Source organism: Phlebotomus papatasi, chromosome 1 (assembly GCF_024763615.1).
Source record: "Phlebotomus papatasi isolate M1 chromosome 1, Ppap_2.1, whole genome shotgun sequence".
Lineage (NCBI taxonomy): Eukaryota > Metazoa > Arthropoda > Insecta > Diptera > Psychodidae > Phlebotomus > Phlebotomus papatasi.
Window position 1 is genome coordinate 109020558 of NC_077222.1, and position 27324 is coordinate 109047881.

The window sequence follows — 27324 nt, forward strand, 5'->3', positions numbered from 1 at the left end:
GCGATATAATGAGTAACACAAGAGAGGGAAATTAGTACGTTGTAGTATTTTAGCGACCATCGCCGCCTTAGCGTAGAAGATCAACCGGTTCGTATCTTTAAACAAAAAACTTAGCTTTTGTCAAATTTAACAGATTTATTTAACTGTTTTATGTGGAGCTATGAGGCAAAATTGAACATATCCTATGGCTAAAGCATAGGATATGTTCAATTTTGCTTCTGAGCTCCACTTATAAGGTCTATATTTAGATTTTTTTTCAAATACACGGAGTTCAGCATTTGAAAGAAAATTTCAGGATTCTAAAAAAAAGCCCTCGAATTTACTCCTATGGAACAGGAAAATTGCATACCCGCAGGAGCTATCTTTGAAATAATTTATGAAAGTACCGTTCCATGATGTCTTAAAAAAAAAACATGTTCGGCACCGATTTTTCAGCAATAAAATTATTTATTATTTCTGAGATAATTATTCTTTTCACCTCAAGAAGTATAATATTCCACAATTTTTGCAATAAAATGTGGTGATTCGAAATAACCGTCTCTGAAGCAGCCATTAAATAGCGGGTGTGAGATTCCGCTTACTCGAGACAAATTTTGATAACTTTGGTTAATCGCCGGTACGATCGCTAGTGCGGCTAGCGATTAATGACCCTTAAAAAAGGAAGAAGAAGAAAAATTGCGGAATTGCAGAACGAAGTTTTACTGAGAAGCTGGCGAAAGAGTTACTCAGTGATTATGGAGTAATTAAATAATGGGACAAGAACATTAAGCATCGTTCTTCTTTTTTTTTTACCTCAGAAAACATGTGAAGACCATCACATTTTGACACTGCTTGAGCACTTCGGAATTCAAACAGGATGTACTTGAGCCACCTTGCGAAAGTATCAAGAAGTAAGAGTAATGTCCTGGATACACTTACGACTAAAGTCCAGAGACGACTAAGGTCGTTCATAGCCAAGTCAGTTCCTGACACACAAGGCTTAACATTTTCTGGCACTTACAAAATTTTCGTGGGTTTTTTATGCAGATATTTTTACTGAAATACACTAGTAGTCCTTTGAAAGTGAAACTACTTTTAAATTTACTTCACAATTCAAGTATAACAACAAGAATTAATCATTAGAATCGCCTAAATTGGCTTAAGTCGCGAGTTAGCTTCCACCTCACAAATAGTTGTAATTAACAATAATTATTGGGCGTGTAGTGAGACATGATATTTCAAATAGTTGCATTTTCAGATGAGTATTAGTGCATTTAAGTAGAAATATCTGCATAAAAACCCAGGAAAGTTATGTTTTGTGGTGCTATGCCTCATTTGTAGTGTGTCAGGAACTGACTTGGCTATGAACTAGCTTAGTCGTCTCTGGACTTTAGTTGTAAGTGTGTCCAGGGTATAAGAATGTCTCTTTGTTTGGCTTCAAATAGATCTTCGAATGATAAGAATGGTTCAAATGGTAGAGTACTTGCTCTATGATGCAAGTGTCCCGGGTTCGAATCCCCTTTAGGTGACCAGGAATTTTTCTGGCATTAAAGGTGTTCGAATTGCATCCAGTGAGCTTAATTCTCCTTGCGGAAAGGGCTAAGTTCCTCTATAGAACGTCGTGCCACCATTATTATCCCGGCCGGAACAAATGTTATACAATATTAGATAAATATTACATACTAATAGGGAGAGTAGGCCTACTATAGTCGGGATAGTAGGCCGATTGTAGGCCTACCCTCCATATAAAAGACTGTGTCGTTTTACTAGTGGAAGAGACTTTTTTGTATCATTAGTGTTAGTGTGGAACACGTATACATGTGACCTACGAATAAGCAATTAATATAACATTTTCGTATACAGAAAATATATATGCTTGTAATTAATTATAATGTTCTTAAATACAAACAATATGTGAAAACTCAGAAAAATCAGTCAAAAATACATTTTTTTTTTTTAGAAATTCTCTTATTTTTATTTCAGTCATTTTTGTTGCACTTCATAGACAGTTTGATAATCATATAATATCGCTTGATAAATAAATTTAATTCTAACTTCATATCATAAATTCATCAACGTATCGATTTCTTTTTTTTTTGTCAGACTTACATTAGTGACTTTTTATGCTGCTGCTTCTGGTTAAATCCAGACTTAACCTAAAGTAAAATCATTGTATCCCAGCGGGTCTTCATCGGGATCTTCATCGGGATCTTCATTTTGCTCAATTAGTGGCTCCCGTGTCATCTTCTTCTTTGCTCGACTTTGTTTTGCGTGCGTACGGTTGTGGGAGAGATTAAGTTCTTCTCTCATTTTCCTATCAAACTCTGCATAGTTCATACCAGAGGTCTCTGAAAAATCAAATTATTTTCAGATTATTCTTCATAGTAGTACTGTATAGACTATAAACATACTCTTCCAAACTTGAAAGAATTTTTGATCTCTGAGAGATATTTTCTTCTTTGCTCCAGAAAAGTTCATTTCGAAAATTAGATCATCAGTGGCGATGTCCTTTAGAGTTGAATTGCGTGCAATTTCGATCTATAATTTAAAAACAAAACACTCTATCGTTTCTATTACAAGAGTCAACAATAATTACTTACAAATCCTTGTTTCGCGAGACTTCTGTTTTTAATCAAGTTATTAAATTCCTTGAGTTCTTTTGCTGATTTTAATGGCAGCATGTTAAGCACAGAATCTTTAATATTTTCACGGTTGTTTTGAATCTTGGTCGATTTATGAAGTTTTTTGAGCAGATCATATGTTTTCACCAACAGAGAATGCACATCCGAAATACTTATGTCTTGTCTGTTCTCATTTTCTGAAATTAAATAAAAAAAATTATAGAAATTTAAATAGTTAATCTAGAAAACAACCTACCCCTCTCTTCTGATTCACTTTCCAGAACTTCCTCTATCAGAAGATCGTCTTCGTAATTTTCCATATCGTTCATCTTTGACAATTTTCCTAGCATTAATAACAAAGTAAGTTGCATTTGAAGATAAAAGCATTAGGAATCGTGAATTAAAGGCAAAACAATGAAAGCATCCTGGAACGGTACTCTGACCATTTTGTGTGTAATATCTTGTATTGAAAAAAAATCAGTTTCTTCGTTTAAATCTTTCACGAGGAATATTCCCAGATCAGAAGACTTCAAAGGAGTCTCGAAGAAATTTTGAGGATTTTTATAAGAAAGTCCAAAAACACCCAACTTATTCTTGTTTTCACCAAAACCAGTTATTAATATGATTTTGCCTCCTTTGACTCTGCAGCAACCGTCTTTTTTATTTGCCTTGTATTGAACGTTATTATAAAAACAAGAGCGGTATGCAAAGGAACACCCAATGAACTTCTCATTTTTGAACTTTCCTGAGAGCTCAGGGATATTTGTAACTCTTGATCCAATAGTGCTTTTCAGATATTTTTCTTCTTGCATGCGTTTCACAATTTGAGGCAAGATTGGAGCGGAAACTGCAATTTTACTCTTAAGAGTTTGCATGAAATTTTCATATGGAAAAGCAGAAAATGCCTCCAGGGGTCCATATACCCTTACACATGCAGTTAAGTGAAGCATATTGTGGACTGTAAATGTTACTGAATTAGGTCCATACAAATTAGGATACTGCTGAACAAACACTTGTATCATTCTTTCCGCAATGTCTACGAAACTTGGATTTTCACACAATTTAACCGATGAGAGTATCCTTATCGATATCGATATGAGCATGAAGTGTTCATAACGTTCTTTATCTAATATACTTTTTAATACAACTGGGCCAATATATAACATAAATTGCCGACATTGCGTGGCCTTCCAGCGACCTATGTATGATGTACTCTCAAGACTTCGAGAAAATTCTGATGGCATGAATGATGAGCATTGCATGTGTAACACATTAAGTTTAGTCCTTTGCACTGGTTTCAATGTAAAAAATTTACTTTTTGGTGTAGTCCAAATGACCCCCAATGCCCTCATTAGTCCTAAATGGACAAGGTGCATTGGACATAGTGGAAATGCAGTGATCATGTCAATAGGTAAATCTTCCCAAATGGACACTACTTTATGATGTTCATAATCGCTCCATTCCCTGTATGACTGATCAGTCCGTAAATTTCCAACTTCAGTCTGGAAAACCAATTTCCCTGACTGCGTGTTTCCTTTTTGATCACAGTGACCACAACCATGGATACCTGTGTGGCCAATAACGTTTTTTAAGAATGATCTGGCCTTTGTGTCACATATTATTCCACTAATTTTGAATGGCTTTTTGATTTGTGCCTCTGTGACTAAAATACCATTTAAATATAATGTTCTAGCTTCGTCTACAAATTCTAATAAAAAATCGTTAGAATTTGAAGGATCTTTACTCCCTGAATAAATGCCGATAACAAAGGGAGATATTTCTTTGTGTCCAGGAAAGTACCCTAATATAGGCCACACAGTACGTGGTGGATTTTTACTTACCGGACAACCATCAATTCCAATCTGCAATTCAATCGTCCTTAAATCTCTCAAAAATGAGTTTTTATCGAACTCTTTCAGTGATTCCTCAATCCCTATATGAAGGTATTCGCCAGGTTCAACCCTATGAATTTGGATCTTATTTCTGGGTGTTTTTAAAAGACTATTTCTGGATTTCGGTAGGGTATGATCATAATTATCACGCAGGAACTTCAACAAGTTGTCACACACAGATCTTGGGAGATTATTGTTGATAAGAAATTGCGCAAGTTTTTCCCTCTTACTGAAAGATTCATTGCCACAACTATGCGTTCCTGAACAAGAATCGCTGTCACTGGAAGAGCCAGTACTGCTGTGACAATCAGTACTCTCATGACAAGATTCCGTACTGACATCATAAGATTCAGTACTCTCATCATGAGATTTGCAAGAATAAACAGGTGAATTTGGACTTTCGTTTTGTCGCGTAGGATTTTGATGAAAAAAATTCTCGTCATCGGATAAAGAATCTTCGCTTTTACTACAATTTTCCACACTGCTTGCATCATTTTGTTCCTCAGTGCTAGGGTCTGAGACTGGGAGTTCATCGTCATTTAATTTAATTAATTTGTAAAAATAAGACTTTGAAATTCCAGATTTTCTTTTCATTGCTCCTCTCTAATAGGATGTTGTACCTGGAACTTAGTCTTTAATGGTCAGTCAGTGATGGTAACCTGTATTCTTGGCTTTTGAATAAAAATCCTGGAAGGAATGAAACGCATTGTTTAAAACATGTTTCTTTTTTTACATTATATCTCCACTTCACAATAATTTCACTTAAATTGCACAATATGTACTATTTTTACCTTTTTCCTTAACAAGGAACCCTCCTGCACAGAGACAAATGCAAACTAAAAGATGTCTACTGCGTTTTAATTTGTAGAACAATTTGTGGAACTGTGGGACCATCACTATGGAATGAAGTTGGCAAAGTATCACATATTTGTGTATGACATATATAATATAAATCGGACTCCGATTTTCTTAAAACTAATATCAGATAAATATGTAATAACTCCGATTTTGTTCCGGCCGGGTATTAATAATCCTCGCGAATATTTAGTCTGTAAAATTTGGCAGTAAAGGAAATTGGTAGAGGACCTGTGTTCGATGATCCTAGGTTCTCAGTGTTTGATTGTTTGGGATAAAACTTTACTCGACTTTACTCCCAAATTTTGCAGGCTAAAAATTCTCGAGGATCAACCTGAGTTTATTTGGCCCTTTAGGAGGTCATCGAATACCCCCTATTCCTCGGGCACCGCATAGCCTAAATGCAGCCCTGCATCGCGGGTTATCAGCTGTGTGGTGGGGGAAGTTCTGTTTTGGAAAAAGTTTTTAAATGTCATTGGGAAGATTTTTCCTCCGTGGAATTTTCACACTTTTCGCCAGATCATCTCCATTTTCTCTGTGATTATTGCACAGTGTTGAGTATTTTGCATCAAAGTCAGGCTCTGGGATTTTTTATGTGAGGAGAAAATGGCTGTGTCTCGAGCTAAAGCATTTATGGTGACATCTTCACGGTGACTTTGAGAGATCTGGACCGAGAGGAAGATGAAGGGATTTGCTGATTGTGTTTTGTGCTTTTTAGTGCTCTGTCCACGACAGCGTCCGTCTGGCGCGATGGCAGCGAATCCTGGCTGAGTAAGTTGCTGGTGAGGAAGATTGAGCCGACGAAAGAACCACACAGTCGAATGCTGAGTGATAAGGAGATCATCTTTGCACTTCATACACACAATGTACGTCCGGACTCAATAGGTAAGTACTTGGCCAACTACAAGACCACCGTGGAGCTGATAAATGCCAAGAAGGACATCTCGTGCGATCTGATTGGATCGTGGACGGTTCAAGTGGGCGATATGGATCAGTGTGTTCATCTCTGGCGCTACACTGGAGGCTTTGAGGCCATTGATCAGGCCAAGGATAACCTCTGGCATGACCCAGAGTACCTTAGGTTGATGCAGGAGCGCGGGAACTACCTCAGATCTCGACATCTTCAGTATCTCCTGGCTTTCAGCTACTGGCCACAGATTCAGCTGCGTTCCGGAGAGAAGCACATCTACGAGATGAGATCGTATCGTCTCAAGCCAGGGACCATGATTGAATGGGGCAATAACTGGGCCCGAGCTATCAATTACAGACGCAACAATGATGAGCCCTTTGCAGGATTCTTCTCCCAAATTGGAAGACTCTACAATGTGCACCATATTTGGTGTAAGATTGCATTGCTCCGGCTCCCCACCCTCCCTACTGATCCTCATTCATCTTCTTTCAGGTTACAAGTCCCTTCAGGCCAGGAAGGAGACACGTGAAGCTGCCTGGCGCTCTCCGGGCTGGGATGAGTGCGTAGCTTACACGGTTCCGCTCATCCGGGAGATGCATTGCCGCATTTTGGCACCTACAGAATTCTCTCCAACACAGTAATCCTCCGGGGAGTAGTCAGGATTAAGAAAAAAAACGGAGGAGTGCCCGGGAGTGCTCCGGAAGAGAATGTTTATATTTTTCTATGAGAGATTTTATACGCATATGGCCACATTAAACAAAAAAAGTGTCAGGATTTTTTCTGTTGCAGAACGTTGCTCCAATCTCCATGTATATACCTGGGATTATTTACGCAGAATAAATTGTATATAACTTATTACAATTTCTTTTATTTTTTTAATCCACAGCAGGGATCGAAGTCTCAAATTCTCGATTTATTACCGAGATAAAACCTCGGTAATTTCATAAAATCAAAATTCACATCCTTTTCTTTCTTAAAAGCTTTGCATATGGGTATCCCATTCTTTCACACTCTTCTTCTTCTTCTTTTGAACGTCAGACTAAATTAAATTTAATTCAGTCCAATTTTAAGGCCGAAAGGATGGGATAGACTTATCGAAATTCTTTTGAGAAAAGAAGGGACGCGAATTTTGACTTCATGAAATTATATCGAGGTAGTCGTGGCGAAGGCAAGAATCGGTTTGCATGCTCAATAAAAATTCGAATTTTTATTAATTAAAAAATGAGCGGGAGAAATTTAATTTGATCAGTGGCTCCGGCAACACCTTTTAGATCAAGGAAATTTCATAAAAGTCGAATTTTACATCCTTTTCTTTTTTTAAAGCTTTACATATATCTGTCCTACTCTATCACACTCTTCTTCTTCTTCTTTTGAACATCCTACCAAATTAAATTTAGTTCAGCCCAATTTTGATACCGAAAGAGCAGGACAGACTTATGCTAATCGTTTGAAAAAAAAAGGAACACGAATTTTGATTTCATGAAATTATACCGAGCCAAAAGGTGTGCCGAAGGCATAAATAAATCTAATTCGACTAGTAAATAAATCGATTTTGGTTAGTAATGGCTCCGGCAGACCATTTAGATCGGTAAAATTTCATGGAATCAAAATTCACACTCCTTTCTCTCTCACACTCTTTGCATATGTTTATCCCATTCTTTCGTACTCCAAATTTGATTGAGCTAAATTGAATTTGGAGTGATGTTTAAAAGAAGAAGAAGAGTCTGAAAGAATGAGACAGACATATGCAAACCGTATGAGGCAGAAAGGAATTCGAATTTAGACTTCATGAAATTTTCCTGATCTAAAAAGTGTATCGGAGCCATAAAAAATCAATTTTGATTTGTCTAAAAATCCATTTTGTTTAGTCAAAAAAAAATCGATTTTCATCAGTAAAAATCCATCATTATATTGTGGCACAGGTCACAGTCACTTCAGAATTTTCAGTAATAGTGAAGTCATCATATACTTTAACAAAGAAAAATTAAAAGTTATACTTTTCTTTAGTTTCTAGCATCATCTTAAATGCTAGTTAATATAATTTAGATTAAGTTTTTAATGACCCAAATTGATTTTTTATTGATAAAATATTTCTTTTTTAATAGTTAAAATTTTTTGCTGACCAACTGAAATTTTTTTTTATTTTTTTTTTATTTTTCGTACTGTACAAATAAGCGTTACAAAATTAAATTTGGTAAACCAAAAATCAAATTTGATCAGTTCTAAATTCAAAACTTTTTATCTCCAGCACGCCTTTATGAAAAGACTGCAGCAGATTGTTAAGTATTTTGGTAAAAATTTTAAGTAAAAATGAAAAATGTTAAGTATAAAATCTAAATTGGTAAGTAGTGAAATAGTATTGGCAATCTGAAAATTAAGAGGTTATATGGTACTGGTATAGAGATCAAAAAAATTTCATGAAATCGAATTTGATATTCTTTTCCTTCTCAAATTGTTTGCACAAGTCTATCTTATTCTTTCGCATGCTTCTTCTTTTAAACATCACGCCAAATTCAATTTAGATCAATCTAATTTGGAGTGGGAAGAAGTGAAATAGAGATAAGCATAACGTTTAAGAGAGAAAATGATGTGAATTTTAATTTAATGAAATTTTCCTTACATAAAAAGTGTCGGATCCATTATAAACCATTTTCATATTTTAATTACCAAAATGGATTTTTTTACTTACCAATATAGAATTTTGTTCTTACCAAATTTGGTAATTTATGCCCCCTGCACACCTTTTAGATCGAGAGAATTTTATGTTATCTAAATTTCGATCCTTTTCTTTCTCAAGCCTTTTGCATGTGTCTATCATATTCTTTCATACTCTTTTTCTTCTTTTAAACATCATAACAAATTAAATTTAGGTCAACTGAATTGAAATTGATGTGAATTTTGATTTCATGAAATCTTCCTGATCTAAAAGGTGTGTCGGAGTCATTACTTTTTACATCTCTTAAATCAGTAAAATTACATGAAATCAAATTTTGCGTCCCTTCCATTCTCACGCTTTTGCATTTGCCTATCTCATCCTTTCGAACTCAACATTAGGCTGAACTAAATTTAATTTGGTGTGATGTTCAAAGGAATATTATACAGAATCTTCGAGAAAGAAAGGGATGTGAATTTTAATTTTATGAAATTTTCCCAATCTAAAAAGTTTGTAGGAGTCACTGAATCATTTTTATCTTTATTTGCCCAAATGGATTTTTTTTGCTTAGCAAAATTGAATTTTTTTACTTATAAAATTTACCAAATTCACTAATTAACGTTTAAAAAATGTTTCATGAAAAGAAATCAAAATTTGCATCGTTCCTTTCCTCAATTTTTTCCATGTTTGTCCTAGTTTTTCACGCTAATAATTTGATTGTATTAAAGTTTTTTATTCTGATGTCCAAAAAGAGTGGGTTAGTCTTAGAATGTTTGATGAATAAAGAGTTGTGAATTTTGATTTCACGAAAATTTTGTGATATAAGATGTGTGCCAGAACCAATTGTACAAATTAGAATTATTTTTAGAAGATTATGCCTTCGCACACCTTTGAGATCGATAAAATTTCATTAAATCAAAATTCGCGTCCCTTTCTTTCTCAAGAGATTTGCATAAGTCTTTCACACTATTTCGAACTCAAAATTGGACTAAAATAAAATTTAATTTAGTTTAACGTGACGTCCAAGAGAAGAAAAAGAGTGCGAAAAGAAGAAAGGAATGTGAATTTTGACTTCATGAAGTTTTGTTGATACGGAAAGTGTGACGGAGCAATTACAGTTTACAGGCCAATATTAATTTTTTACTGCACAAATATGAATTATTGTTTTCTCTATTTTTTTCTGACCAAATGAATTATTTTGGCACTGTTCAAAAGGAGTGCTAAAAAAATTAAATTTGGTCGATGAAAAATCAAATTTGATCAGTAGGGTGGATATGGTTCAATTTCATTTAAATTTGAAGGAAAAAACCCAATTTTAAAGTTGCCTCAATTGGAAGGTGCCCCACTTCCCCCTACATTAGCCTAATTTATCAAAACCAGCGATTGTATAAGCTATAAGGAAATTGTATAAAATAATTTTTGGAAAATCCTAAGTCGTTATTTTTTTTAAAAGTTTCATCGATTTTGCAAAGTGGCAGTCGATGGATTTTTTTTGACATTTTCGAAATTGATGGAAGCGCTTTTCGAAGTTGGCGGTGCTATTTTGAACTGTTGCTGCTGTTTCACTCGCACTTACAGAAGTGGAGCATTGGTGGTACTGCTCGCACCAACAGGGAGCAAAATATCGTTCGATTTCTCTTGACAGTGTCGACAGTCATCAAAAAGAGTGGATAAATTGGTGGAAAATATATCAAAATTACGCCTTTCTAGCGGACACGGATCACCGTGAAATGTGCCAGAGTGTGTTGTATAATGGCAAGTGCATCAATTTCTGATGCATTTACCACCGTGCGCCGCAGCACGTTGATAATTTTGCTGAAAATCCGTCGTCGTCTGCTCAATTGAAGTTGCCCCAAGAGGTGAACGCCATTTTGATTTTGGATGGAAGGTCCGTATTAAATAATTCACCAGTTTTCACGTATCTTTGGGGTCTTTTTGGGGATTTGGGAATCCCCTGGGTCCATGGTGGCACCTGATGTCACGGGTGGGAGGGAGTTGTGTGGATTCCGGGGGATTTGTGATGGAGAAAAATGGCCTGAGCGGTGGGTGTGACGCGAATTCTCTTCATTTTTGTCGCAGTCGATTACCCAAAACGCATCCACTGTGGGCTTTTGGTGGTCAGGAAGGTGGCAATTGGGGCAGCAGAAGACATGGGTGAAAGACTATGGTGCCCTAGGGATAGAATTGGGGGATGGGAATTGCCTCAGGGTGGGAGGAGATGGGAGTTTTTCCTTGTCCTTTTTTTTTTGTCCCAAAAGCCTCCACACCTCCAACTCAATTCTTTTTCACCCATTCTCTTCCTCCACCTCTTTTTTCTCTGTCTCTCTTCTTCTCCGCCACATAACATGAAAATTCCCTTCAATTGTTTATTTTGTTTATTGTGTAGCATGTTTTTTTTCTGCACTCTGTGTGAAAAATTGTGCCCAGAGATTCTGTGATGAGAAATCTCATTTTTTTTTACACCTGACAGAGACAATGGTTTTCCACTCCGGAGATCTCTCTCCTGAATCTCCCCGGAGGATGAGACTCAGAGACTTTCCCTTTCTTCATTGCAGGTGTGTCCCCCTTTCCATCCCACGAAGGATGTCTTAAGAGACAATCAGTCTGTGTTATCAGTTGAGGGACTTTCTTTTCCAAAACACACACACAAAAAAAAGTGGAAGTGTCTGTGTCTTCTTTAAGTGTCCGTGAGAAAGAAGCCACCCCACAGAGAGTGGCTCAAAAAATAGTGTTTTTAATTATTTATCAAAAAAAAAATTCAGTGTGAAAAAAGACGGGAGAAAGAAAGAAAAGTTCTTGTATTTTTTTTATTGGAGTGTGAAAAATCAATAAGTGTCCAGTGAAAGTCGCAGGCAGGAGCTTCTGCCAAAGAATAATCATAAATTTCTGTGGTTTTGCACTGCAGACAAGCCACATTGTCAGTGGCAGTGCAAAGTGTGTGAATTTTCCTTCCCCTCGTGAAAACAGAGAAAAAGAAAATTGAAAGGGAAGAGTGAAAAGTGCAAAAAAGAAAAACAACGGCTACACTATTGATAGTGAAATCAATAGACTACCGCTGTCGCGGAATCTGAACAACTTGGTGGATTGTGGGAGGAACAGCAAGATGCCATCGGCAAGGCCTGGCTCACTGAAGGATCCCGAAATAGCGGATTTGTTCAATAAGCATGATCCGGAGAAGATCTTTGAGGATCTCAGAGAGATTGGTCATGGATCCTTTGGTGCAGTCTACTATGCCAGATGCAATCTCACCAGAGAAATTGTGGCCATCAAGAAGATGTCCTACTTGGGAAAGCAGAGCATGGAGAAGTGGCAGGATATTCTCAAAGAAATTCGGTGAGTCTTTATTCTTTTCCCCAAAATTACCCTTTATTTCCTGACAGTAAACTTTGAAGTGAAATAAGGCTCTGTCAAAAATCCCAAAGTGTCTCGGATGGTGTGTTGTACGTGCTAAAAAGGATTGTGTCCATGCTTGAATTTCTTGGTGCAATCAATATTAAATGCTTAGCTTTGTACGGAACAGACGATGGAGTTACATGGGTCAGAAAGTAAAAAAAAGGCATATATGGGAACTTTCGGACAGCTTGCAATTTCGGCCACTCCTTTTCTTTCTCAAATTTCCCTGAATTTTTAGTTTTTGTGTATTCTAAAATTATACAATACCAAAAAACAAAAAGAAAAATAACAAAAAATTGAAGAATGTCTGAAAGGGCAATCAAGCGAATCAAGGAAAATCAAGGTGTCCGAAATTTTACCCAAAGCTATGTCCATATTTTTATTAACTTTAAAACGTAATAAGGATGATTTAAAAGAAAACTAAGATGATAAACCATCGAAAATATTGCAAGCAACACCCCTTAAAAAGTAGTAACGAATAAATTCAATTCAATTTGTATTAAAAATATAACATTTCAAACTTTAGGCTTTGGTGCCTGCATGTAACTATGCCGAAATTTGGTACAGTTACGCTATTTTCTCTGATTCTTTTCAATAGCAATAAATTTCTTTTTTTAGCAATAAATAAAAAAGATAGATTTTCTCTTCTTTGTTCCAAAAATCGTTAAAAGCAAATAAATTTTAACCATTTCTGACCTTAAAATCTGAGAATTATTCATCTCAGGAATTTCTACAATTAGATATTGTTTTAGCTGACATTCTTTACAATCTTAGCTTTTTCTCGCAATGACATAAAAATTCAGCCTGCAATCAAAATTTAAAGGGAATTTGAAAGACAGTTTTCCTAGATTTTTTTTAGGGTGTGCTTAACATAACCTGAAATTGCAAACTAAGCTTTTGAGCAAGTTAAAAGAATAAGGCCAGTTGTGCGAATTACTAAATTATCAAACTGAAATCTCTCTTTTAGTTGTAACCTGAAATTTCACCAAACCGGAAAGGCTCATTCACTTTGCCAATTAATTTTGTAATGAATCAGAATAATGCAAGTAAATACCTAGAATTGATTGATAACTACTTCAGATTGTTGGGTATTTATTCTAACACAAACCAGAACATATCAGTGACTAAATTACACCAAGTACTTCCTATTGAGAATTTTTAATAAAAAATCTATAAGCCCCTAAAGTAATTAATGGGGCTTGATACTCTTTGGATACAGGTTTTCTATGATTTCAGGTTATGTATGACATAACCTTAAAAATGCTGTCTTATATGAGGAAATCTTCAAGGTCAATGTGACATGAAATTTTTACGTTATCAAAACTCTTTAAAAAAAAAGAAAAAAAAAATAGAAAAATACTTCAGAAATATTTTAAAAGCCCAGAACGGTTTTGATGAACCTTCCCAGGGTATGAGTTTTTCACGTGAGAAACTCACGGCTTTTAAATCGTCTTTTGTAAAAGTTTTGTTAAATTTTCATGTAAAGTGTCATGTAATACTCTTACAGCACCTAATGGTGTCTACACACTAGTAGACATATCTTAAAAAAAATGCATTTTTAAAGTTTTCTGACGTTTTTGCCTACAAGGATAGAGGAAATTTTCTTTAAAAAAGCATTTTTAAAGAAATTTCTACTAGTGTGTAGAGGCCATAAGGAAGCACAGTATAGTTTCTACGAAAGCTTCACAAAACGCTTACTAAAGGTGATCTCAGAGCCGTGAATTTCTCATGTGAGTAACTCACGAATCTTAGAATTCATACCCCAGTTTATTATTAGTCTGTTGTTAGCATTTTGCACATTTAAAATTTGAAGAAGTGTCAGATTGGTTAATGTCGTTAATGGCGGCGGACGCCTGATTCATGCCTTATTGCTGCATACTTTTTTTTGTTAATTGTATATGCTTAAGGGTAAAAAATATATAATAATAATAATAATAGTGTTATTGGGACAATATATTCAAAAATTTCTCTACAATACATTCTAAGAAATCCTGTCACACTTAATATATATCTTGAATTTTAAGGTTAGGTTTAACATAACCTTAACATAAAATAATTGAGATATAAAACACATTTTTAAAAGAAGAAAAATTTGGTATGAACAACATTAAAAGTTATGTGACCTGAATTTTTAAAATACTACAAATTTAATTTGTCGAGTACGTTTTTCATTCACCTTATTTAAGGATTTAGAAGTATATTAACCGAATTGTGAGGTTAGGTTAGTTCTAACCTAATGAAATATATTATGTTTATAAAAGTTACTGGAATTACATTTTCTTAAAAACAATATATCAAATGATTCACAAACAAAATGGATTTATTAATAAGGAAAGAAAAGAACAGGGTATATGCCCAAATGTAAACCTTTAAAAACAAAAACCCCTAAGGTAAGTGTGCCAAATTTCGGCATAGTTGCATGCAAGCCCCAAAGTCTTAAGTTAGAAATGCAATATTTTTATTATAAATTGTTTTTTTTTTGTTACTTCTTTTAAATGAGCGTTGCTTGGAACCTTGTAGACGGTTAATCGTCTTTATTTTCTCTAAAATCATTCTTTGATACATTGTAAAATGAATAAAAATGTAGACATAGCTTTGGTGGCCTATTTCGGCCACCTTCATTCTCATTGTTCCTTGCCCTTCCGGAATTCTTCCAAAGTCTTTTTCACAGCATATCATTCGTCGAAGCGATATTTTTTTGTTATTTTTTGCTTTGTATAATCTGTAGAGTATGCAAAAACTAATAAATCATGGAAATTTGAGAAACAAAAACTGTGGCCGGAATTGCAAGATGGCCGGAATTTGGTGCACTTACCCTAAGTATAACTATCAATAAAAGATTATTTAAAATTAAAAACATGTTAGCGTATAAAGAATCGCTCGCAACTAAATTAAAAATATATAATATATACTTTTAAAGAAATATTCTAATAAGAATCTAAAAATTAGGAAATAATCTGAAATTTATCCTTCTGAACTTTGTTCCTTTGACAATCCCTAGCTTCCTTCGGCAACTCAATCATGCCAATACCATTGAGTACAAGGGATGCTACTTGAGGGAGAACACAGCATGGCTCGTGATGGAGTATTGTGTAGGGTCAGCGTCGGACATCATCGAGGTGCATAAGAGGCCTCTGCGTGAGGAAGAGATTTCGGCCATCTGCGAAGGAGTCCTCCGTGGATTGGCGTATCTTCATCACTTGGGTCGGATTCATAGGTGAGCCACTTCCTTCTCTACTGCAAATTTTTGTACTAGGTTCGAAGCGTTAGATGGATTCACTTATTAAATTCAATTCTTATCATTGATAAATTCTAATCGGAGCATCGCACATCCCATTAACAAGTGCCAATGTTGGAATGATTTAGGAAGATTATGAATAACAAAGGGGTCTGATTATAGGTAGATTGAATTCTTTGACCTATTTCGCAGACTTTTGCGCAATGTTTTTTTTCTGTATATTCTTGGGAAATATTTCGTGATAAGACTTGATAGGTTTATCTCAGTTGTGATTCTTTGTTAGCTGATGGGGGATGATAAAGTTATTTTTGCGCCTTTTTTTTATTTCAGACTTGAATTGTAATTGGATTTTTGGTTTTCAATTAAATTGCAAGGTTCCATCTTCAGAGTATTGAAGATACCCAGTAAATGAAGTAGAAGAGGGAGAGGCTAATAGCGTACCTAGTTTTATTTTAGATACATCAAACCTTTATGAAAAATTGAATTAATTTAGTAGAATCAGAACTAGGCTCCACAAGCATGAAATATTTGCAATTGCCTAAATTACGGGCGAGAATGAACCCATACATTTGCAGGGAACTCAGAAAAACCCTTAGATTTTTTTTAGGAAGCCCACGGGGATCCCACGGAAAACCCGGGAACCCATACAATTTATCAAGGACCTCATGGGAAATCAAGGAAACTCGTACCCTAAGATTTTTTTCAGGGAACCTATATAATAGAGTGTTTCAACAAGGAAAAAAATTTGTTGGCACTATTCTCAGGGTGCTGTATTTGATGAGACGAGAAAGTTTTTCTTCTACGACCATATGATCAGACGCTGTTTAGAGGTGGCTGAACGACCCTCTCTGTAGTGTAAAATCAGAAAAATGTTCTACACAGAAAAATTTTCGAAACTGTCGAAGAAAAACATTCTTGTCTCATCAAATACATCACCCTGAGAATAGTGCCAAAGATTTTTTTTCCTTGTTGTAACACCCTACTATATATCAAGGAACCACTAAATTTATCAGAGAACTTACGTGAAAGCAATGGAACCCTTACATTCTTTCAGGAAACCTGGGGAACCCTTACCATCGTTACGGGTGTCTTTGCACTTTTTTTCGCTGTTTTCAACTTTACCCTCTAAAATTGGATAGTTAAAGTGAAGGGAGGGGGGTTTTTGAGTAAAATTATTTGTATTCAGTTGTTAATGAATGGATTTTGTGCCACTAGCACTAATTTTGTAAAATTTTTTGATGTTAAAAAAAATCAAGAAAAAAGGCTTGCACTTGGGATAAGGTGAGGGTGACTTTGAACTTTTTAATAAATACCAAAAAATCAACAATTTCTGATAATAAACAACAACAAAGATCTTCACATCTAAGGGTTAAGATACGCGAGATCTACAAGATGACGTGGTCTCCATCTTGATTTGACGTTTCTGTCCGCCATTTGAATAACTGTCAAAATCTAAAACTGGTCCGATTGGGTTGAAATTTTAGTATGTTGTAGCTGATGTCAAGACCTTTTCAAAACGTATCTATGTTCCAGTCTATGTCAATCATTTACCTAGATACAGATGTTCAAAGTTTAAAATTTTTAAATATTCATATTTGTGCGAACTTTATTTTCTAATCCTGAATTTCAAAACCTTAACAAAATGCCTCAGTAACCATTAAAATTGGTTGAGGCTTTTATTTTACAAATTTATTTATTCTTACATATTAGAAAAAAAACGGAAAATGTATTTATTTATTTTATTTTTTCATCTGCAAAAACAGTTTTTCAGATAATAAAATAATATGCTGTTATAAACAAAAATATTACTTTTCTTTTTGTTTGTTTGTTAAATCTAATCACGTAACGATAGCGCCGTCTTTTTATGTGATGAATTCGATAAAAGAAGTTCCGTGTAGTTCTGTATTGATGAAAATGTTATAATTTTGAACTTGGAGTCCCTGTATCCAGACAATTGCTTGACCTAGGTCGGATTTTATATATGTTCTGAAAAGGCCTTGACATCAGCTAGAACATACTAAAATTTCAGCTCAATCGGATGAAAATTTTGTTTTGACAGTTATTCAGAATGCCGGACAGAAACGTCAAATCAAGATGGCGATCATACCATCTTGCAGATCTCGGTCATTTTATCTTAAGTTCCCAAAAAAATGGATAATTTTTAGCCAAATACTTCTAAAAAAAAAAAAGCTTTAGAAAGACCATTAAATGCAATTCTATAACATAAATCATGCGTTCTTAGGAAGATAATAGTGAAAAAAATTATTTTAATAAAAATAATGAACAAAAACGAAGTATATTATTTTAGGCAGAGAAATTTAGAATAGATTTGGGCAATTTACTACTCTGAAATCGATTTTGGAATTGCACCTTCAGATAACTTTTTCACGGAGCTGTTTTTTGACAAAATACCTATATTTGCATTTCATTGACCATTACTGAAACTACAAGTATCCTTTTGAGGATCATTGTACCTTACTTGGTACATAACATATCCCTATATCTATATTTTGACATGGTAGACCGGATTGGCGAAGTCTATCAATAAGTGCTAGAATTAATGAAAGTCTCACGAACAACAGAGTGCAAAGTCACCCGCAACGACGGTATATATTTTTTTAAGAAACTCACGGGGGCTTTACGGAGAACCTGGGAATCCATAGATTTATCAAGGAACACCTGGGGAATCAAGGGAACCCGTGGTACCCTAAGATTTTTTCAGGGAATTCAAGGGAACCCTTACATTTTTCCAGGGAACTCACCGGAAACCTTGGAACCGATGCAATTTGTCAAAGAACTCACAGGGAACCAAGGGAACCCTTACATTCTTTCAGGGAACCCGTGGTTCTCATAGAGTTTTTCAGGAAACTCACGAGGAACCTAGGAACCTAGACCATTTTTCAAAGTTCTCACGGGGAACTGTTACATTCTTTTTCAGGAAACTCACGGGTAACTAAGGGAACCTTTGCATTCTTTCAGAAAAACCTATATATTCTTTCAAAGAACATGAGGGGCATTTATACATTTTTCAGGGTCCTTAAGGGAACCGCACTGAGAACCTAGAAATCTATTCAGCTTATATATTAGAAACCTACTGGGAATCTTTATGAACTACCCTTTGATACGTTTCGTTTCCTTATGAGCTACCCCTTGCTCAATTCTGAAAAAAACTTCAGCCTATGACTGTCCAATATGATTCAGTCCTAAATCCTAATTTTCAAATTAGCAAAATTTTTGAAGTGTCATACCTGAACTAATTCACTTCCTATAAGCATTCCAATGAGCTACTCTGCAATATGACTCAAATTGGTGCATTAGGGGCAAGAGAATGGGATGTGCGTGATCAAATGGGTGAGAAAAATGCCACAAAAGGTGACTCCATCACAAAAAAAAATTAGCTCTCGAGACTTAGTGTGAATTAATGCATTTGGAACAAACGCAAAAAAAAATAAAGCGATAGGCAACCGGCAAAGAGTTATTTTGAAAGAGAGAGAAAAAGAAAGAAAGAAAAAATAGAGTGTTATCATTAGAATGAAATTTGTCAGAGGAATTTCTGATAACCAAGAAAATTACCCTTCTATCTCTGTCTCACTTTGACTTTTTTTCTGTCTTTTTCCGCGTGGGATAATAAACAAAAAAAAATGAAAATAAAAAAATAAAAAACAGGGATATCAAGGCTGGGAATATTTTGCTGACGGAGCAGGGAATAGTGAAATTGGCAGATTTTGGGAGTGCAGCAATTAAATGTCCGGCCAATAGTTTTGTTGGGACGCCCTATTGGATGGCTCCTGAAGTGATTCTGGCCATGGATGAGGGTCAGTACGATGGTAAAGTTGATGTTTGGTCATTGGGGATTACGTGTATTGAGTTGGCTGAGAGAAAACCACCCTATTTCAATATGAATGCCATGTCAGCTCTCTATCACATTGCCCAGAATGAAGCTCCGACTCTGCAATCGGAAGATTGGTCAGAGACTTTTCGGAGTTTTGTTGAAGTTTGTCTGCGAAAGTCACCCTATGATCGTCCAACATCTTCCAAATTGCTGTCCCATGCTCTCGTGACGCGTCCACGTTCTGGCAATGTTCTGATTGAACTGATTGCCAGGACAAAGGCGGCCGTGCGTGAGTTGGACAATTTGAATTATCGGAAAATGAAGAAGATCCTGATGATTGATTCGTGCGAGACGGAGAGTACGATGGGAGATGCTGAAGATACGCCAGATGAACAAACTGGCGGGGATAGTAGTAAGAGCAATAGTATCACTTCGGAGCATTCGATGCATTCAGTGGGACCAGTTACTGGTCAGGATCTCCATTTTCACTCATCCTCCACCAATTCCATTCACGGTGTCCATTCCCTGGGTCCCGGGGCGGCGGGTGGTGTGTGTTTGGGACAGGGTGGAAGTGGACAGCATGGTGGTATCAATTTGGGTGCCATCACGAGGAATCCTTCGAGGAATCGAATGCCAATGATGCATGCCAATAGCACTCCATCGCCAGTGAATCACACTGGATCGTCCAGTGGACAGATGATGGCGGCTGGAATGTCCAGAGCCAGTGGAATTCATCAGCATGAGCATCCGGGTGTGCAGCAACAGGCCATGGTGAATGCAATGCACGAACATGGACCCAATAACTTTGCCACCATTCGCACCACGAGCATCGTCACGAAGCAGCAGAAGGAGCATATGCAGGTTAGTTATTTCCCTTTTGAAATCTCCTTTTTATTTATTTTTTTTAATATTTTTGAATCCTTGACGAGAAAGTATTACAAATTTTTCTCCATCTGATGTGTTTCTCTCTTGTTTCTATTAAAATCCTCCCCATGAGAAATGACCAAAACGTGAGAGATTCTCAGTGGAGAAATTTTCATTTTTCAGCAAATCCTTCTTCAATGTTTATTGATTTTTTAAGCGGTCGGAATTAAAGTGTCGCAAAATTGTTGTGGGATAGAGAATTAAATGTAAAATCGCATTTTCAGTTCAAATGAATAATGACATGATGCACAAACGCATAAAATGGATTTTATGGAAAGGGAATTGAAGATTCGCTCAATCGATTTTTTTTCAATGTTCCTGAATGAAATTGACACATGGCCCTTTTCAAAAGCATCAAAAAAATAGTTGAATTGCTGCAATCTTAATAATTATGTAAGATTTCCTCTTTAGTCCATTTTAATCCTGGTATTTCGTTTAGTATAAAAAAATGTATACAAACTGCAGGCGTATTGTGATTTAGGAAACTTTATTTTTTAATATTTCGCTTGCAATTTACACTTTGTCTTCGTACTTTTCTTTTTTGAACAATTTATAATCATCGATTTCGTGTTTAAGAATTTCGATTTTGGAATTTTGTTTTTGAACATTTCGTCTTCAATGGCTCCGGCACACCTTTTAGATCAGGGAAATTCATGAAATCAAAATTCACATCATTTTCTTTCTCATACGTTTCGCATATATCTATCTCATTCTTTCGTGCTCGAAAATAGATTAAACTAAATTTAAATTGGTCTGATGTTTAGATGAAGAAGAAGAGTCCGTAAGATTATGATAAATACATGCAAAACGTTTGAGAAAGAAAGATGTGTGAATTTCGATTGCATGAAATTTTCCTGATCTAAAAGGTGTGCCGGAGCTATAAACATTTCGTCTGAATTTAGTTTCTAGTTTTTCCGGTTTTAGGCATTTCGTTTTTAATCGTTCTTGCTTCCTGCAAAGCTTTTTAGATCAAGAAAATTTCATAAAGTCGAATTTTACATCCTTTTCTTTTTTAAAAGCTTTACACATATCTGTCTTACTCTTTCACACTCTTCTTTTTCTTCCTTTTAACATCACACCAAATTAAATTGTTTTGTCTAATTTCGAGTCAGATAGGGTGAAATAGACATATGCAAATGTTTTTTAGAAAGAAAGGGACACCAATTTTGCTTTCATGAAATTTTATCGACCTGGAGAAAAAAAATCATAGAATCGAAATTCACATCCCTTTCTTTCATAAAAGTTTTCATATGTCTATCCTACATGTCTATCCTACATCTTTTTCACTCTTCTTATTCTTTTAAACATCACACTAAATTAAATTTAGTTCAGTCCAATTTTAAGTCGAAAGAGTAGGACAGACTTATGCAAATCTTTTGCGAAAGAAAGAGACGTGAATTTTGATTTCATGAAATTTGAAAGAAAACCAAGGGGTAATTCATAATCAATCAGATTGGCTCGGGTTCCCAAAAAAATGTATGGGTTCCCCGGGTTTCCTGAAAAATATGTATGGGTTCCCCAGCCAGATTGGCTCGAGTTCCCCGAAATGAGTTACCCCTCGAAGAAAACCATGAACACCAAATCTTTTTTTGAATATTTCGTCTTTAATGCCTCGGGTACACCATTTAGATCAGGAAAATTTCGTGAAACCAAAATTCACATCCCTCTCTTTCATTTTCTATTCTCTAAATAGCGAGGAATTTTATTGTTTTTTGAGAGCCTAATAGGTGAATTGTCTTTAATAATCCAATCATACACTCAGAAAAATAAACGAGTAAAACTTACTCGAATCGATGTTAAATTAACTCTTTTTAGCTGTGATTTTCGATTAACTTTATTTTAGAGGTGATTTTACTTCTATTTATGTGTAATATTCCGAAGAGTTGTTTTAACTTTTTTTCCTAAAATTTACATGACAAAAGAGTGTCATGTATTTTAAGAGTTAAAATAACTCGTTTCTAGAGTTAAAAAATCTTTTTTTTAGAGTTAATATAACTCTTTTAAATCCCAAAATGGATGGATTTTGCAATTTTATGTTTCTTTTTTATTTTATCATTTTCTTTATAATTATTTTTTGACCTTAAATTCCTTATGTTCCAAGCGAAATGTCTTCATGAAAACTGTCAGGCATATTTCTAGTTGATGTTCCATATGAACTTTGTCACACGAAAATTTTCTTGACTGAAGTATATTCTTAAAACGAAAACACTTAAGTATATACTTCAGTCGAGATGAAATTTTACATCGAAAAAGAGTAATAATTACATCGATATCCGACGAGTTAATTCAACTCGCACGAAGTGTTGTTTCAATTCTATTTACTAAAATTTACAACGAAAAAGAGTATCAATTGCATCGATATTCTTCGAGTTAATTCAACTAGGCGATAGAGTTATTTCAACCCTACAATTTTTTTCTTAGTGTAAGTTAAAATTTTCCAAAAATTCGTGATTGATAAGGAATGCGAGCAGTTAAGCTATATAACTAAGTCTTAGATCTAAAGCCCGTATTACCGTTTTGTCTTTAATGTAAGAGTTTTTGAACAGACTTCTGTTCACTTGGTACGTAATCACAAGAAATCTTGTGTTTGTGCACAGAGAGACCACAATCAGAACTAGTGATTCCTAACTCACAAATTTAACCCAAATAGAGACAGGAAAAAATTCCTGCCCCCTCCCAGGTTTGAACTGGGGGCATTTTGCTGTCTAGACGAATGCTCTACCATTTAAGCTTTGGGGGTACTGGCTCTAATTAATTTTGCCACTGATCTCAACGAATTGCCATGTGCACTTCAACCCGGTTTGACATACTACTCGTTTTGCATTTAGAGTTTCAAATAGATGTACGAATGATCGGACTTCATTTTATGGATTGGTAAAGAATCGGTTCTGAACTGTTTGACCCGTTTGACCGAATTTTAGTTGTAATTTCTAAGCTATTTTGGATAAACTATTAAGTAATTTAAAAATCGGTTTGAAACGGTTTCGAACAAAGCGGGCATTCCTTATAAATTCAATCGCTTTAATATTTCAATATATTCAGAGAATGCGATACAAGATAAATTTGATAAACGACATTTTAAATACCTCAACCTACATTTCGCGCAGAAGTTATTTAGGGGATTAAAAGCAAACTTCTTCCAAAAGCTAAAAGCATCAAAACAAGATGATAAGAAGTTTATAATGCCACATACATAATTATTGAGTTATGCTGTTTTGAATCTCATTAGAAAATTAGTTGGTAAACATTTGGGAAGGGTAAAGTCTGATGGTGAATTAATGTATACACGGGAAAGGATGAACTTTCCAGACTTCAATTACAGAAGTTTTCTTTTTTCTGACTTGGATGCATTTCAATTTGAAAACTTGTGAATTATCTCTGTGAGACTGTGAATTGTGAGAAATTGCAAGTTTCAGGGTTTCTTGAGTAAACTAAGTGAATTCTTGGATTGATTTTTTATTTAATTTTCATTTGCAAAGAAATTGTGTTAAAGTGCAGATGATGCTCTACAAAAAGGGAGGAGGGTGTTTTTTTGCGAAGACAACAGAGACTGGCGTCTAGGATAATTTGAGACATTAATCATTTTGAGAGAAAATGGAGCAAAATGTCTTTTATTTATTGTACAAAGTATTATGTCTCAGATGTCCTTTCATCTTAAGAGTAAATTAATCTTGAAATTTGATGCATGTCTCTTTTAAAGCAAATGATAGTCAATCCATCATCTTGGAAAATTTAGAAGAAGCTTTAAAAAGCTTTCCATTGAGGAGCTTTTTCGTTCAAAAGAATGTCTCACAGAGTTCCTCTTGACCTTTTTGTGTAACTTGGTGACTTTTTTTTTGGTTTCATTTTCCCGTGTCTCTATTCATATTTTACTTGATTTTGTTTCATCAATATTCCACAGGAAATTCTTTTGTCCATGATTCATGTTTCTATTCAAATGTATTGGTATGATTTTTCAATTGTGAGAGACGGAAATTCAAGGAATTCATACTCAAGTGAATTTTTGTCTTTTCTATTTTGATTGATCACTGACATTTGCTTTGTACAGGAGGAGATGCATGAACAAATGTCGGGATACAAGAGAATGCGACGGGAACATCAGGCTGCTCTGCTGAAGCTGGAAGAGAAGTGCAAAGTGGAAATGGAGGCTCACAAGGCAGCTCTTGATAAAGAATACGATGCCCTTCTGCATAATTTCACCAGAGAACTTGAGAAATTGGCTGTAAGTACTTAAAAAATTATTACTAAAAATTCTCTTTTGAAAATTAAGAATTAGTTTCCAGGTTACAATTTTTCAAGAGATTTAATGGTTAATTTAAAAAATTAAAATTAATTAGTTTAAAAAATTAAAAATTAAATTTTATCCACGGTGTTCCGTGGGAATTCCTTTGGAATTTTCCTCGGAATATCCGCGAAATTTTCGCAAGGAAATACTATGGAAGCCTGCATAACGTAACGCACTTTCCGTGGGAAATTTCAAATGCGATTTCCTAGTTTCTCCATTGGAAATTCCAGGAAAATCTGGTGGATCTTTCCAGTCAGAATTGTTGGAGGATTTTCCCAAGAATTTCATAGTTATTCTAGTGGAAGTTTCCTCGAAAAAGCGGGACAAATGTTGGATATATTCTTCTTTTGACCATGGGAAGTCCATTTGTATTTTCCCTTGGATAATTCCCTTGATGGAAAATTGCTAATATTATTTCCCAAATATTTTTCCCCATTTGAAATATTTCAATGGTTCATTTGTTGAAGCTTCTTTCTGGGTGCTGATAATTTTTTCTTTACGAGAAATTTTTTTTCATAAACTGATTATTTTTCTATTACAAACCAATTAATTTTGATAACTAGATAAAAAAATATTCCATAAGAAGCTAATATTTTATTGATAAAAAATAAAAGCTGATATAAAATCAATTCTTAACACATAATTCTTAATAATGATTGAAAAAAGGATAAAAAATATAAGTATTCCATTGTGTGTAATATCGGACACAAAATTTCTGGATGTTCCTAGCCTTTCTGGAACTTTTTCAAGGCGTTTTGTCTACACTTTTTTTGCTTTAGTGTTGTACAAACTTCTAGCGTATGTGACAAAGAATTAAAAATTAAGAATTGTCAGAAATTTAGTAAGTGTCCGATATTGCAAGCTGTCCGAAATTAACACGGTTTCCTTATGCAATTTTTGAATGGCTAATTGTTTTTTACTAAACGATCTGCTAAATTTTCTTCCAGAAAAGATTTAATCTACTCCATTGAATGTATTGAAAAATATCTCAAACCGAGTTATATTGCTTTTTGCGTTGCAAAATTAAAGGATTTTATTATCTAAAATTTTAGCCACGCCCCTACCAGACAGTAAAAAACACTTCAATGTAGATTTCTATAGAATTTGCATTCTTTTATTGAATATTCATACATTTTAATATATTTCACGTGGCTGATTATAAATATTAAATGCTCTAAATGTGGAACTAATATAAAAAAAATGAACCGAGTGGGCGTGACTTGTTGTTAATATTTTTATCGTGCAATTTATATCTAAATATCCGGGAAAAAATTCATTTTTTTCGAAAGTTTGAGATCGCACAAATTTTGATAAAATTTTTCTTTCATAATCTTTTCTAATTTGGATTCTAAATAATAAATTCTTTTCTTATACTGTTACACAAATTTAAATTCAGTGTCCTTTATGACACATTATTTGATGGCGTCTCTGTCCTTGAAAAGCAGTTTATTAGTTTTGTTTTTTTTTTCTAAAATTAATCTTGATACATTTAAAAATAAATAAAAATATAGACATGAATTTTATTGTACTTTTTGACACATTGCTTGTAATTTTGGACAGCTAATCCGCCTCAATTAGATGCCCAGTGTTCTCCATTTCAAGAACATATCTTACCAAGTGCTCTTCTTGTATATGAGAAGAAACCGTAGAATGTTCCAAGCAGCCCACAAACTTTCTATATATAATTCTTTATAGAGAGTTGACTTCGCCACTCCTACTAAGCGGTGATTTATTCATTTCATTGTTTTTCCGGGACTTTGAATGCTTTTTGCACTTCATTTCGTTCGTAGAGATGATTGTCCTTGATCTTTTTAGGCATTTTTAAAAACTAAGTTATTTCAAAAACTAAAAATTTATAAAAATTTCGAGGAAGAAGACACCTGTCCGAAATAGCGAGCATCACCTGTCGGGTAAATCTTCGACAAAATTGTCCATTTTCTGCAGAGAAAAACAAAAACGTATTTTACAAGACAAACCTCACTCTAGGTCACATGAACAAGTCACTATTAGCGTAAAATAAACCCAAATATTCAATGAATATTTAATAAAAATATCACTTAAAAATATCCAAGAAAAATTATTAGAATATAAAAGTGGCCTGGTTTTGAATGCGGCAGCCTTTGAATGCTTAAATTTTTCTCTTATTACAAAAGCTAAAATTTCATTTTGTTAATCCAAATTAATAGAAAATAGTCAATAGTATTAACTATAGTTCACAAAATAGAATTTTTGCGTTGAGAAATAAGAAAAAAATTGAAACATTCAAAGGCTGCCGCATTCAAAGGCAGAACACTTTCCCCTACACCACAGCTAAATAAGACTTAGTGTTAAAATCTGCCAAAAAGAACAAATATTCAAATAGAATACATAATTCATTAAACATTTGAAGAAAATTCCATAATTTTAATCAATTTATTTGTGGTGTCCAAAATTACCCTCATAGTGTCCAAAGTTACATGCTGTCCCAAATTACAAACAGTTTTAGTAATTGATTTTTTCTCCATCATAATCAACCTCCGTTGAATTATTTCCCACAATTAAATCCTGAAATATATTGGTTTTCGTAACTTTTGTGCCACACATTTATTACTAAAAAAGATTTTCCTTAATTTTCCTGGAATAGACATTTAAAAATCTTTGTTTTAACCCATTCAGTCAATCTACCAGAAATACTTGAGATAGAAAGTTCATATTTTGGGATTAGTTTTCTACAGATTAATAGATGATTTTTTTGAAAAGAAT

General features: G+C 34.6%; 3 protein-coding genes across 4 annotated transcripts in view; 2 read left to right on the forward strand and 1 right to left on the reverse strand.

Moving 5' to 3' along the window:
* Nucleotides 1–1956: 1956 nt before the first annotated feature.
* LOC129799200 (uncharacterized) lies at nucleotides 1957–5383 on the reverse strand. 2 transcript variants are annotated; one of them, XM_055842888.1, is made up of 4 exons: nucleotides 2857–5383; nucleotides 2580–2797; nucleotides 2391–2517; nucleotides 1957–2327 (listed from the first exon to the last, which is right to left on the reverse strand). In XM_055842888.1, exons 1-4 carry the CDS (start codon nucleotides 2969–2971, stop codon nucleotides 2131–2133), a joined length of 657 nt encoding a protein of 218 aa, XP_055698863.1. In that variant the 5' UTR covers nucleotides 2972–5383; the 3' UTR covers nucleotides 1957–2130. Both variants share the same exon structure in this region; 1 of them encodes a protein (XP_055698863.1).
* A 371-nt stretch (nucleotides 5384–5754) lies between these two features.
* On the forward strand, nucleotides 5755–7112 carry LOC129799201 (protein NipSnap). The gene is made up of 3 exons (XM_055842889.1): nucleotides 5755–5997; nucleotides 6066–6688; nucleotides 6750–7112. Exons 1-3 carry the CDS (start codon nucleotides 5954–5956, stop codon nucleotides 6896–6898), a joined length of 816 nt encoding a protein of 271 aa, XP_055698864.1. The 5' UTR covers nucleotides 5755–5953; the 3' UTR covers nucleotides 6899–7112.
* Nucleotides 7113–10530: 3418 nt separating this feature from the next.
* LOC129799204 (serine/threonine-protein kinase Tao) overlaps nucleotides 10531–27324 on the forward strand; it is a 29775-nt gene continuing 12981 nt past the window's right edge. Inside the window, exons 1-5 of the mRNA XM_055842893.1 lie at nucleotides 10531–10798; nucleotides 11466–12243; nucleotides 15305–15520; nucleotides 19208–20234; nucleotides 24346–24519. Coding sequence (XP_055698868.1) covers nucleotides 12014–12243; nucleotides 15305–15520; nucleotides 19208–20234; nucleotides 24346–24519 — 1647 coding nt within the window. The 5' untranslated portion in view covers nucleotides 10531–10798; nucleotides 11466–12013. The remainder of the gene's footprint in view (nucleotides 10799–11465; nucleotides 12244–15304; nucleotides 15521–19207; nucleotides 20235–24345; nucleotides 24520–27324) is intronic.

Bases quoted from the DNA above. Each gene is read 5' to 3' on its own strand.
- LOC129799201 (XM_055842889.1), top strand. From the start codon at position 5,954: ATGGCTGTGTCTCGAGCTAAAGCATTTATGGTGACATCTTCACG. The intron at 5,998-6,065 runs GTGACTTTGAGA...TGTGCTTTTTAG, and splicing joins TTTATGGTGACATCTTCACG to TGCTCTGTCCACGACAGCGT. The intron at 6,689-6,749 runs GTAAGATTGCAT...ATCTTCTTTCAG, and splicing joins CAATGTGCACCATATTTGGT to GTTACAAGTCCCTTCAGGCC.
- LOC129799200 (XM_055842888.1), bottom strand. From the start codon at position 2,971: ATGCAACTTACTTTGTTATTAATGCTAGGAAAATTGTCAAAGATGAAC. The intron at 2,798-2,856 runs GTAGGTTGTTTT...ATTTAATTTCAG, and splicing joins AAGTGAATCAGAAGAGAGGG to AAAATGAGAACAGACAAGAC. The intron at 2,518-2,579 runs GTAAGTAATTAT...TTTAAATTATAG, and splicing joins GTCTCGCGAAACAAGGATTT to ATCGAAATTGCACGCAATTC.